This window comes from Daucus carota, chromosome 1 (assembly GCF_001625215.2).
Source record: "Daucus carota subsp. sativus chromosome 1, DH1 v3.0, whole genome shotgun sequence".
Classification (NCBI taxonomy): Eukaryota; Viridiplantae; Streptophyta; class Magnoliopsida; order Apiales; family Apiaceae; genus Daucus; species Daucus carota.
Window position 1 is genome coordinate 51,901,320 of NC_030381.2, and position 12,079 is coordinate 51,913,398.

Genomic DNA, 12,079 nt, shown 5'->3' on the forward strand with positions numbered 1-12,079 from the left:
ATTCATCTGCTATATATGATCACTACACAAATTGAATGTCAGAGTCTTTATGGGTACTACAGATAATAATGGAATTTGATGCAGTACTGAACATGATAATGAATTTGCCCTTCTCTACCAGTTCTTTGTTAATCTAGGTCGGAAACAGATTTACAGTGGAAATACACTGATGAAAAAGGAGAGGTATACACTACAACAAATTAGGCCATTTACGACGGACAGTGCGTCGTAAGATAAAATTTATCCAGAGATCTGGGCCCACAACATACTTGCGACGGAAAATTCCATCGTAAATTCTTCAACTTACGACAGTTTTGGTATTTACGACGTATGTTGGGAATTGTGACGTATTTTGCAACTTTTGACTTGAGCAAAAACGACGGAAAAAGTCCGTCGTAAAGTAGGAACTTACGACAGACTTGCGCCTTAACTTCCGTCGTAAAAACCCTATTTTGTTGTAGTGTTTATATATCGCCCAAGATATATTTTCTTCTTGATTGCTAGATATAATTTCGATGCTATTTTATTTTTAATAAGTTAAGGTGGTGACTGATAAATCCAATTAACAAAATATTTTGGGTCCAGTTCTTGTATGTGTATTGAGTGATAGATCTAGCGATTAGGTTTTGCTATTTGATATTAATAATGGTTGAGATATCTGAAATAAAACAAATTTTATTGTTGTATTGTTTATTATTTGCACCCAGTGAAACCTAATCTGCAGTCAATTAATATTTTTAGATGGGTTCAACGGAGTAGATAGAATTAGAATCTAGAATTTAGGAATTGTCGGTCATTCATAACTTAGTGAAATTTAGTATTTTCAATCATATTTAGTCGGTCATTGGCTTAATATCATCATGATTTCGATCTTCGGACATTAAAGATCTAATTTGTATAGTTTAGGATGTCATGCATGTCTCTAGCTAGGTTAGACGATAAATTAACTTTAACTTTTTATATATTAAGATACCAACATATTGGCAATTATTTCACACATTCCATATTAGCCAAACCAGATAGGTGATGTTGGCGAATTGGAAATTATTTAGTACATGATGATGGTCAGATGCATGTTTAGCAGATAACTGGGGCAATGACAGCACCAATGACAGTAAGGCCAGTCTTCCAGGTGGTTCCATCACATCCATTCATCGAGAACTTGACAGTATTCTCACAGCCACAGGCGGCTGTGTCGCAGAATTCACCAACCCTAAGTCCCACCAAAGTATTCTTTGGCATGGTCTCCAAATATTCCTTGTGCTCTTCAGTAGTGCCGTTGGGACAAGTCAGCTTAAGGGTCACTGGACCGTTCATGCAGAGATTGTCGCTAAGCTCCACAACAAAATACACTCCGTAATTCACTCCCTTGATGAGGTTGATGGCACTGTACTTTCCGTCGATTTCTAGCCAGCATACTTCAATTAGTTCAGCAACCTCCAGAGCCTCGCAGCTGTGTGTACAAAAGTCCAAAATACCAAATATTATGTACAATTTATCTCAATCGATCTTTGGTCTCGGTAAAATGCAAGTCAATGTCCAGTCATTAAATTCCAACATGTGCTATACATACCTGATCATTGGGTAGGTCTTAAAAACCCATTTCCAGTAGCGGCTGTCTGAACCCCAAACGATTGAGAGTTCCTTTGCAGTGATAACCGCAGCGCAGGACTGGACCATTTAATTAACATTAACGGAGATATTTCCCAATCAAAATATATCATACAAAATTTATATGGCTAATTAGACTATAAGAACAAGCCACACGCGGGCATACTATAGTCTATATGCATGGTGCATGACAATAATACTATTGCAGAATTAAAATTTCATTAGCTTAATTATATAAAAAAGTACCGAATATTAACAACGAATATAACTTACACTCTTGTCTTTCACAGCCTGGACACCTTGAGTCCACAATGACACGATGTCATCTCGCTTCACTTGAGCCATCTTCCTTGCAAGTAAAGAGACTAAGAAATCCTTGTGTAATTCTTGTGCTGTTGATGCCAATTCTATTTTCCTTGAGCTGTATTTATAGCAAATAAGTAGTCACTTTTGTACCAGAATTTACCCACTAGAAAATTCTCAAGATCTGGCAGTATTAATTAATTAATTAACTTGTATTTACTGTCCAGGCTGTAGAGAGTTTCACAGGATGTATTTGTGAAGAATTGAAGTAGCTAGCTAGCCTCCTAACTGGGCGGTGTCCATAAAATCGGTGCACGATAAACTTAAAGTCGCTATATATATCACAGTAAATTTCCCTTAAGTTCTTTAGGTACAACCGTTGTAAATTCATCTGCTATATATGATCACTACACAAATTGAATGTCAGAGTCTTTATGGGTACTACTGATAATAATGGAATTTGATGCAGTACTGAACATGATAATGAATTTGCCCTTCTCTACCAGTTCTTTGTTAATCTAGGTCGGAAACAGATTTACAGTGGAAATACACTGATGAAAAAGGAGAGGTATACACTACAACAAACTAGGCCATTTACGACGGACAGTGTGTCGTAAGATAAAATTTATCCAGAGATCTGGGCCCACAACATACTTGCGACGGAAAATTCCGTCGTAAACTCTTCAACTTACGACGGTTTTGGTACTTACGACGTATGTTGGGAATTGTGACGTATTTTGCAACTTTTGACTTGAGAAAAACGACGGAAAAAGTCCGTCGTAAAGTAGGAACTTACGACAGACTTGCGCCTTAACTTCCGTCGTAAAAACCCTATTTTGTTGTAGTGTTTATATATCGCCCAAGATATATTTTCTTCTTGATTGCTAGATATAATTTCGATGCTATTTTATTTTTAATAAGTTAAGGTGGTGACTGATAAATCCAATTAACAAAATATTTTGGGTCCAGTTCTTGTATGTGTATTGAGTGATAGATCTAGCGATTAGGTTTTGCTATTTGATATTAATAATGGTTGAGATATCTGAAATAAAACAAATTTTATTGTTGTATTGTTTATTATTTGCACCCAGTGAAACCTAATATGCAGTCAATTAATATTTTTAGATGGGTTCAACGGAGTAGATAGAATTAGAATCTAGAATTTAGGAATTGTCGGTCATTCATAACTTAGTGAAATTTAGTATTTTCAATCATATTTAGTCGGTCATTGGCTTAATATCATCATGATTTCGATCTTCGGACATTAAAGATCTAATTTGTATAGTTTAGGATGTCATGCATGTCTCTAGCTAGGTTAGACGATAAATTAACTTTAACTTTTTATATATTAAGATACTGTTGGTTTTATTTAATCTAAACATGATATTTTAAATAAAATTGTAGCTGTTGGAGCTATATTCTAGTGATAGAGACAGTAGCTTAGTAGTAGGAAATAGATAAAGATATTAGAATTGAGATAGAAGTTGGGAACTGATAGTAGAGTTGTGTTAGGAGTTTAATTTCTCTAGCTTGTACTGCACTATATATTTTCACGTCTGCTGCTTGAATTAATAAGAAGTTTTCTTTGCTTATTTCCATTTCTTATATCAGCTGTGTGTGTAAATCGTGAGTAGATTCTATACGTGGTATCAGAGCTTGAGTTTTCAATCAGTGCACCCATGGAAGCAAACAAGTCAAAAGAGAATGGGATCGGGCTGAGCTACCCAATGCTGACCAAAACCAATTATGCTGCGTGGGCTCAGAAGATGATGGTGTTCATGCAGGCACACGGCGTGTGGGACGCCATTGAACCCAAGGACCCGAAAACAGTAGTTGATGACAAGATGGACAAGCGCGCATTGGCTGTGATTTACCAGGGAATTCCGGAGGATCTGCTCCTGGCACTCGCTGACAAGAAGACATCGAAGGAAGCTTGGAATGCTGTGAAAACAATGAGTCTGGGAGCTGATAAGGTGAAGAAGGCGAAGGCCCAGACTTTGAAAGGTGAATTTGAAAACTTGAGTATGAAAGATAGTGATCAGCTGGACGATTTTTACCTGAAGCTGCATGGTCTGGTTTCAAATATCAGAGCACTAGGGGAAAAAATGGAAGAAAGTTATGTAGTGAAGAAGCTTCTCAGGGCAGTTCCCTCGAAATTTCTCCAAATTGCGTCCGCTATTGAGCAGTTTGGAAAGTTGGAGGAGATGTCTGTAGAAGAGGTCGTTGGTTCTTTGAAGGCTCACGAGGAACGCATGCGTGGGTCAAGCGAAACAAACCAGGGGCACCTCTTGCTGACAGAGGAGGAGTGGAGGAAAAGAGACAGCAGTGAGGGACATCTGTTGTTAACTCGTGAAGAGTGGATGAAGAAAAACAGCGAAGGAACTCGTAACATTAACGAGAACCGGGGAAGAGAAGCAAATCGAGGAGGACGCGATAGAAGCAAACTGAGATGTTTTAATTGTCAAGGACTTGGACATTTTGCATACGAATGTCGCAAGCCTCGACGGGGAAGAGAGGTCCAAAAAGAAGTGAATCTCTCTCAAATTCAGGGAGACGAACCAGCATTGCTGATTGCTGAGGTTGACAAGGTTGAAAGAAAGAACATGATGTTACTGAATGAAGAGATGGTGGCTCCAAAATTAACAGACAAGGCCGAGGGACACAGAGACTCATTAATCTGGTATTTGGACAATGGTGCGAGCAATCACATGACTGGACAACGGGGAAAGTTTAAGGAGTTGGATGAGAGTGTAACTGGAAAAGTCAAGTTCGGTGATGGATCCACGGTGAATATCAAAGGCAAGGGAGTGGTGGCATTTAAGTGCAAGAATGGGGAGGAGAAAATGCTAAATGAGGTATACTACATTCCTACTTTATGTAACAATATCATATCTTTGGGTCAACTCTCAGAAGCGGGTAATAAAGTTATATTGGAAGGGGACTATCTGTGGGTGTATGAGGAGCAAGGTCGATTATTGATGAAGGTGAAAAGAACTGAGAACCGTCTTTATAAGATAAGTCTCGAGGAGAGCAGTCAAATGTGTTTCTTTTCAAAAAATGAGGAAGATACGTGGATGTGGCACACAAGACTTGGACATGTAAATTTTCAAGCTCTGGAACTCATGTCAAGGGAAGGAATGGCACACGGAATTCCAAGAATGGTCCAACCGAAAGAAAAATGCGAAGGATGTTTGATGACAAAGCTGGCTAGGACCTCTTTCCCATCTCATACGAGTTTTGAGACAACGACCCCCCTTGAACTTGTGTATGCAGACATATGTGGCCCTATCATGCCTGAGACTCCCGGAGGTAATCGTTATTTTTTATTATTCGTGGATGATTATAGCAGGAAAATGTGGGTATACTTGCTAAAAGAGAAAAGTGATGCATTTGGTATGTTCAAAAAATATAAGGCAGTGGTCGAAAAAGGTACAGGGAAAAGCATAAAGATGTTGAGAACGGATCGGGGGGGTGAGTTTTGTTCAAAAGAATTCACATCCTATTGTGAAGAAATGGGTATCGAGAGACAATACACTGCTCCGTATACTCCGCAGCAAAACGGGGAGGTCGAGAGGAGGAATAGAACAGTAGCAGCGATGACCAGAAGTTTCTTGAGAGAATCAAAGTTGCCATCGTATATGTGGGGGGAGGCAGTAAGGCATTCCGTATACGTGCTAAACCGTTTGCCAACAAGAGCTTTGAATGGAACAACCCCATATGAAGCTTGGGGAGGCAGGAAACCAAACCTGAAACACATCAGGTTGTTTGGCTGTATAGCTATCATGAAGGTCCCATCTGTGCATGTAAGTAAGCTGGACGATAGAGGAAGAAGAGTTGTGTACCTTGGGCGAGAACCGGGAACGAAGGGCTGCAGACTATATGATCCGGTTACAAAGAAACTACAAGTGAGTCGAGATGTGGTATTTCGAGAGAAAGAACATTGGTCGTGGGAGAAGAATGAACAAGACGTGAACATTCCTGGATTGATCACAATGATTGAAGATAATTCTGAGAAAGACAGTAGTACTGAGACTGGGGAAACTTGCTCAACCCCTGTGCGTATGATAGAAAACAGAGGCGCTGACATGTCTGTAGAGAGGTCTGCTGCAACACCTGCGAGTAAACCTCGGAAATACAGGGGATTAGACGAGTTGTATAGTGAGACTGAAGTCATAGAAATGTTGGATGAACTTATGTTGTTAAAGGTCGAGGAACCAATGAACTATCAAGAAGCTAGCATGAAGAAGGAATGGAAGGACGCCATGAACATGGAGATGGAAACTATCGAAAAGAATAACACCTGGGTGCTTATGGATCTTCCACCTGGGCACAAACCTATAGGACTAAAGTGGGTATTTAAATTGAAGAAGGATTCGGAAGGCAACGTGGTGAAGCACAAGGCTCGACTTGTCGCGAAGGGTTATGTGCAGCGAAAGGGAATTGACTACAACGAAGTGTTTGCACCTGTGGCTCGACTTGAAACAATACGTTTGTTGCTGGCATTATCTGCAAAAGAAGGTTGGGAGGTGCACCACTTGGACGTAAAATCAGCATTTCTAAATGGAGAACTACTTGAAGAAGTGTATGTTATGCAACCAGAGGGATTCGAGAAAAAGGGAGAGGAACGAAAGGTGTATAGGTTATTGAAGGCACTTTACGGGTTACGTCAAGCACCGAGGGCCTGGAACGCAAGGTTGGACAAATGCTTGAGAGACTTGGGATTTAGGAAGTGCCAACATGAGCAGGCTGTTTATACAAAGTGCCAGAATGGGAATGTTGTGATCATAGGTGTGTATGTAGACGACCTTTTGGTTGCAGGATCGGATCAAGAGGAGATCGAGTTATTTAAGAAGAAAATGAACGAGCAGTTTGAAATGAATAATCTGGGTCTACTGTCATATTATCTTGGAATCGAAGTTCATCAAGGAAAAGCATGCACAACACTGAAACAGTCTGCTTATGCTAAAAAAATCTTAGAAAATGCGGGAATGTGGAAGTGTAACTTAACCAGGAGTCCAATGGATCAGAAATTACAGTTAGATAAAGATGAAGACGGACAACCAGTGAATTCGACTGAGTACAGGAGTGTTGTTGGCAGCCTGAGATATTTAACTCACACGCGACCGGATATAACATTTGCAGTTGGGGTTGTTAGTAGATTCATGGAGAGACCCACTGTCAAACATCAACAAGCAGTAAAGCAAATTCTGAGGTATGTAAAGGGTACTGTGAACCACGGGTTGGCATATGCAAGGAATGGAACCAAGAAAGTTATAACCGGTTACACAGACAGTGATCTAGCAGGTGACGTGGTTGATCGGCGCAGTACGGGCGGCATGTGTTTTTACTTGAATGGGAGCTTGATCTCATGGGCTTCACAAAAACAGAGGGTCATTGCACTTTCTTCATGCGAAGCGGAGTACATGGCTGCAACTACAGCAGCCTGTCAGAGTATTTGGCTTCGTGGGCTGCTGGGAGAGATTTCTGGGCAACAAGTAGGAGCAGTGGTGTTGTGTATTGATAATAAATCTGCGATTGAGCTGATGAAGAACCCTGTGCTGCACGGAAGGAGTAAGCACATAGATGTTCGTTTTCACTTCATTCGTGAGTGCATCGAGCGAGGAGAACTAGTGATTAAATATGTGGGCACGCAGGAGCAGAGGGCAGACATTTTAACTAAGGCACTGGGAAGAGTTAAGTTTGAAGAGATGAAGGCGTTGATTGGGGTTGAAAATCTTGCTGAATAAAAGTCTGAGCGTATAGCAGCAGATAACATGTTTAGATTAGGAGGGAATGTGTTGGTTTTATTTAATCTAAACATGATATTTTAAATAAAATTGTAGCTGTTGGAGCTATATTCTAGTGATAGAGACAGTAGCTTAGTAGTAGGAAATAGATAAAGATATTAGAATTGAGATAGAAGTTGGGAACTGATAGTAGAGTTGTGTTAGGAGTTTAATTTCTCTAGCTTGTACTGCACTATATATTTTCACGTCTGCTGCTTGAATTAATAAGAAGTTTTCTTTGCTTATTTCCATTTCTTATATCAGCTGTGTGTGTAAATCGTGAGTAGATTCTATAACATATTGGCAATTATTTCACACATTCCATATTAGCCAAACCAGATAGGTGATGTTGGCGAATTGGAAATTATTTAGTACATGATGATGGTCAGATGCATGTTTAGCAGATAACTGGGGCAATGACAGCACCAATGACAGTAAGGCCAGTCTTCCAGGTGGTTCCATCACATCCATTCATCGAGAACTTGACAGTATTCTCACAGCCACAGGCGGCTGTGTCGCAGAATTCACCAACCCTAAGTCCCACCAAAGTATTCTTTGGCATGGTCTCCAAATATTCCTTGTGCTCTTCAGTAGTGCCGTTGGGACAAGTCAGCTTAAGGGTCACTGGACCGTTCATGCAGAGATTGTCGCTAAGCTCCACAACAAAATACACTCCGTAATTCACTCCCTTGATGAGGTTGATGGCACTGTACTTTCCGTCGATTTCTAGCCAGCATACTTCAATTAGTTCAGCAACCTCCAGAGCCTCGCAGCTGTGTGTACAAAAGTCCAAAATACCAAATATTATGTACAATTTATCTCAATCGATCTTTGGTCTCGGTAAAATGCAAGTCAATGTCCAGTCATTAAATTCCAACATGTGCTATACATACCTGATCATTGGGTAGGTCTTAAAAACCCATTTCCAGTAGCGGCTGTCTGAACCCCAAACGATTGAGAGTTCCTTTGCAGTGATAACCGCAGCGCAGGACTGGACCATTTAATTAACATTAACGGAGATATTTCCCAATCAAAATATATCATACAAAATTTATATGGCTAATTAGACTATAAGAACAAGCCACACGCGGGCATACTATAGTCTATATGCATGGTGCATGACAATAATACTATTGCAGAATTAAAATTTCATTAGCTTAATTATATAAAAAAGTACCGAATATTAACAACGAATATAACTTACACTCTTGTCTTTCACAGCCTGGACACCTTGAGTCCACAATGACACGATGTCATCTCGCTTCACTTGAGCCATCTTCCTTGCAAGTAAAGAGACTAAGAAATCCTTGTGTAATTCTTGTGCTGTTGATGCCAATTCTATTTTCCTTGAGCTGTATTTATAGCAAATAAGTAGTCACTTTTGTACCAGAATTTACCCACTAGAAAATTCTCAAGATCTGGCAGTATTAATTAATTAATTAACTTGTATTTACTGTCCAGGCTGTAGAGAGTTTCACAGGATGTATTTGTGAAGAATTGAAGTAGCTAGCTAGCCTCCTAACTGGGCGGTGTCCATAAAATCGGTGCACGATAAACTTAAAGTCGCTATATATATCACAGTAAATTTCCCTTAAGTTCTTTAGGTACAACCGTTGTAAATTCATCTGCTATATATGATCACTACACAAATTGAATGTCAGAGTCTTTATGGGTACTACTGATAATAATGGAATTTGATGCAGTACTGAACATGATAATGAATTTGCCCTTCTCTACCAGTTCTTTGTTAATCTAGGTCGGAAACAGATTTACAGTGGAAATACACTGATGAAAAAGGAGAGGTATACACTACAACAAACTAGGCCATTTACGACGGACAGTGCGTCGTAAGATAAAATTTATCCAGAGATCTGGGCCCACAACATACTTGCGACGGAAAATTCCGTCGTAAACTCTTCAACTTACGACGGTTTTGGTACTTACGACGTATGTTGGGAATTGTGACGTATTTTGCAACTTTTGACTTGAGCAAAAACGACGGAAAAAGTCCGTCGTAAAGTAGGAACTTACGACAGACTTGCGCCTTAACTTCCGTCGTAAAAACCCTATTTTGTTGTAGTGTTTATATATCGCCCAAGATATATTTTCTTCTTGATTGCTAGATATAATTTCGATGCTATTTTATTTTTAATAAGTTAAGGTGGTGACTGATAAATCCAATTAACAAAATATTTTGGGTCCAGTTCTTGTATGTGTATTGAGTGATAGATCTGGCGATTAGGTTTTGCTATTTGATATTAATAATGGTTGAGATATCTGAAATAAAACAAATTTTATTGTTGTATTGTTTATTATTTGCACCCAGTGAAACCTAATCTGCAGTCAATTAATATTTTTAGATGGGTTCAACGGAGTAGATAGAATTAGAATCTAGAATTTAGGAATTGTCGGTCATTCATAACTTAGTGAAACTTAGTATTTCCAATCATATTTAGTCGGTCATTGGCTTAATATCATCATGATTTCGATCTTCGGACATTAAAGATCTAATATGTATAGTTTAGGATGTCATGCATGTCTCTAGCTAGGTTAGACGATAAATTAACTTTAACTTTTTATATATTAAGATACCAACATATTGGCAATTATTTCACACATTCCATATTAGCCAAACCAGATAGGTGATGTTGGCGAATTGGAAATTATTTAGTACATGATGATGGTCAGATGCATGTTTAGCAGATAACTGGGGCAATGACAGCACCAATGACAGTAAGGCCAGTCTTCCAGGTGGTTCCATCACATCCATTCATCGAGAACTTGACAGTATTCTCACAGCCACAGGCGGCTGTGTTGCAGAATTCACCAACCCTAAGTCCCACCAAAGTATTCTTTGGCATGGTCTCCAAATATTCCTTGTGCTCTTCAGTAGTGCCGTTGGGACAAGTCAGCTTAAGGGTCACTGGACCGTTCATGCAGAGATTGTCGCTAAGCTCCACAACAAAATACACTCCGTAATTCACTCCCTTGATGAGGTTGATGGCACTGTACTTTCCGTCGATCTCTAGCCAGCATACTTTAATTAGTTGAGCAACCTCCAGAGCCTTGCAACTGTGTGTACAAAAGTCCAAAATACCAAATATTATGTACAATTTATCTCAATCTTTGGTCTCGGTAAATGCAAGTCAATGTCCAGTTATTAAATTCCAACATGTGCTATACATACCTGATTGGGTATTTCTTAGAAACCCATTTCCAGTAGCGGCTGTCTGAACCCCAGACTATCGAGAGTTCCTTTGCAGTGATAATTGCAGCGCAGGACTATTAACGGAGATATTTCCGAATCAAAATATATCGTACAAAATTTATATGGCTAATTAGACTATAATTAAGAACAAGTCACAGGCAGGCATACTGGTGTGTGCATGGTACAGTGCATGACACTAATACTATTGCAGAATTATAATTTCATTAGCTTATATAAAAATGTACTGAATATTAACAACCAAAATAACTTACACTCTTGTCTTTCACAGCCTGGACACCTTGAGTCCACAACGACACGATGTCATCACGCTGCACTTGAGCCATCTTCCTTGCTAGCTGAGAATAAGAAGTTGTTGTGTAATTCTTGTGCTGAGGATGCCAATCCTCACTTCCTTGAGCTGTATTTATAGCGTTTCAGACGGTCCTATTTGTCCACTTATTGATAGTTACACTTAACCTTATCTACGGTATATAGGATGCTCTGTCCCGCTATTCTTTCTTCTTATAAAATAAGTGGAGCTTGGATAAGAGATTCATCAATTTTTATGCCAATATTTGTGCGGTACAAGCCTCAGAGGAATCTCGTAACTTTCTGTTTTGATTGAAATACTCATATAACGACGAAAGTGTGGAAGCATCCGACTATAAAAAAAGTAATGCAGTGACAGGAGTAGTGCTGTCAGAGCTAGGACAAACTGGAATCTCATGCCTTTTGATTGAAATGCTCAGCATCCAACTAGGGAAAAAGAATTACAGTGACAAGAGCAAAGCTCTAAGAGCTAGGACATGCATTATTAACTCCGGAATATAATATTGGTAGATTAGTCAAAACACAAACCATTGAGCTATTTAGTAATTGAAAGAACTGAAATTTTCTTGTAAATGAACCGGAAATTTCACAATATCTAACTTAATTAACGAACTAATTCTATTTACAGTAGCTAAGGCAGTTGAATCTCACAGGATATGTTTTTGAGGATTTGAAGTAGCCTAGGAGAATTCAATTAATGAGTTAATTGCATTTCGCACTACTACAGTTGAGCTCAAAAACATTTTAGCATATAAATTTTGAAAACTGCATTTCGCAACCCATTGATATTTAGCAGTGTACAAAATACCAATGGTTGGGAAATGGAATTTTCAAAAATTTG

The 12,079-nt window shown here is 39.1% G+C and overlaps 3 protein-coding genes across 3 annotated transcripts; all 3 read right to left on the reverse strand.

Annotated features, from left to right (window-relative positions):
• Positions 1 to 943: 943 nt before the first annotated feature.
• On the reverse strand, positions 944 to 2,007 carry LOC108203560 (protein PHLOEM PROTEIN 2-LIKE A1-like). The gene is made up of 3 exons (XM_017372553.2): positions 1,885 to 2,007; positions 1,574 to 1,671; positions 944 to 1,453 (listed from the first exon to the last, which is right to left on the reverse strand). The coding sequence occupies exons 1-3, from the start codon at positions 1,954 to 1,956 to the stop codon at positions 1,078 to 1,080; spliced, it is 546 nt and encodes a 181-aa protein (XP_017228042.2). The 5' UTR covers positions 1,957 to 2,007; the 3' UTR covers positions 944 to 1,077.
• Positions 2,008 to 8,063: 6,056 nt separating this feature from the next.
• Positions 8,064 to 9,025, reverse strand: LOC135149910 (protein PHLOEM PROTEIN 2-LIKE A1-like). The gene is made up of 3 exons (XM_064086027.1): positions 8,905 to 9,025; positions 8,594 to 8,691; positions 8,064 to 8,473 (listed from the first exon to the last, which is right to left on the reverse strand). The coding sequence occupies exons 1-3, from the start codon at positions 8,974 to 8,976 to the stop codon at positions 8,098 to 8,100; spliced, it is 546 nt and encodes a 181-aa protein (XP_063942097.1). The 5' UTR covers positions 8,977 to 9,025; the 3' UTR covers positions 8,064 to 8,097.
• A 1,237-nt stretch (positions 9,026 to 10,262) lies between these two features.
• Positions 10,263 to 11,327, reverse strand: LOC108199724 (protein PHLOEM PROTEIN 2-LIKE A1-like). Its single transcript, XM_017367705.2, has 3 exons — positions 11,181 to 11,327; positions 10,888 to 10,982; positions 10,263 to 10,772 (listed from the first exon to the last, which is right to left on the reverse strand). Exons 1-3 carry the CDS (start codon positions 11,250 to 11,252, stop codon positions 10,397 to 10,399), a joined length of 543 nt encoding a protein of 180 aa, XP_017223194.1. The 5' UTR covers positions 11,253 to 11,327; the 3' UTR covers positions 10,263 to 10,396.
• Between the last annotated feature and the right edge of the window lie 752 nt (positions 11,328 to 12,079).

What these genes read in the sequence shown, in the direction of transcription:
- LOC108203560 (XM_017372553.2), bottom strand. Translation starts at nt 1,956, where the DNA reads ATGGCTCAAGTGAAGCGAGATGACATCGTGTCATTGTGGACTCAAGGT. An exon ending in AGGCTGTGAAAGACAAGAGT is followed by an intron (nt 1,672 to 1,884) that starts GTAAGTTATATT and finishes TAAATGGTCCAG; the next exon opens with TCCTGCGCTGCGGTTATCAC. An exon ending in AAGACCTACCCAATGATCAG is followed by an intron (nt 1,454 to 1,573) that starts GTATGTATAGCA and finishes TTGTACACACAG; the next exon opens with CTGCGAGGCTCTGGAGGTTG.
- LOC135149910 (XM_064086027.1), bottom strand. Translation starts at nt 8,976, where the DNA reads ATGGCTCAAGTGAAGCGAGATGACATCGTGTCATTGTGGACTCAAGGT. An exon ending in AGGCTGTGAAAGACAAGAGT is followed by an intron (nt 8,692 to 8,904) that starts GTAAGTTATATT and finishes TAAATGGTCCAG; the next exon opens with TCCTGCGCTGCGGTTATCAC. An exon ending in AAGACCTACCCAATGATCAG is followed by an intron (nt 8,474 to 8,593) that starts GTATGTATAGCA and finishes TTGTACACACAG; the next exon opens with CTGCGAGGCTCTGGAGGTTG.
- LOC108199724 (XM_017367705.2), bottom strand. Translation starts at nt 11,252, where the DNA reads ATGGCTCAAGTGCAGCGTGATGACATCGTGTCGTTGTGGACTCAAGGT. An exon ending in AGGCTGTGAAAGACAAGAGT is followed by an intron (nt 10,983 to 11,180) that starts GTAAGTTATTTT and finishes CTCCGTTAATAG; the next exon opens with TCCTGCGCTGCAATTATCAC. An exon ending in TCTAAGAAATACCCAATCAG is followed by an intron (nt 10,773 to 10,887) that starts GTATGTATAGCA and finishes TTGTACACACAG; the next exon opens with TTGCAAGGCTCTGGAGGTTG.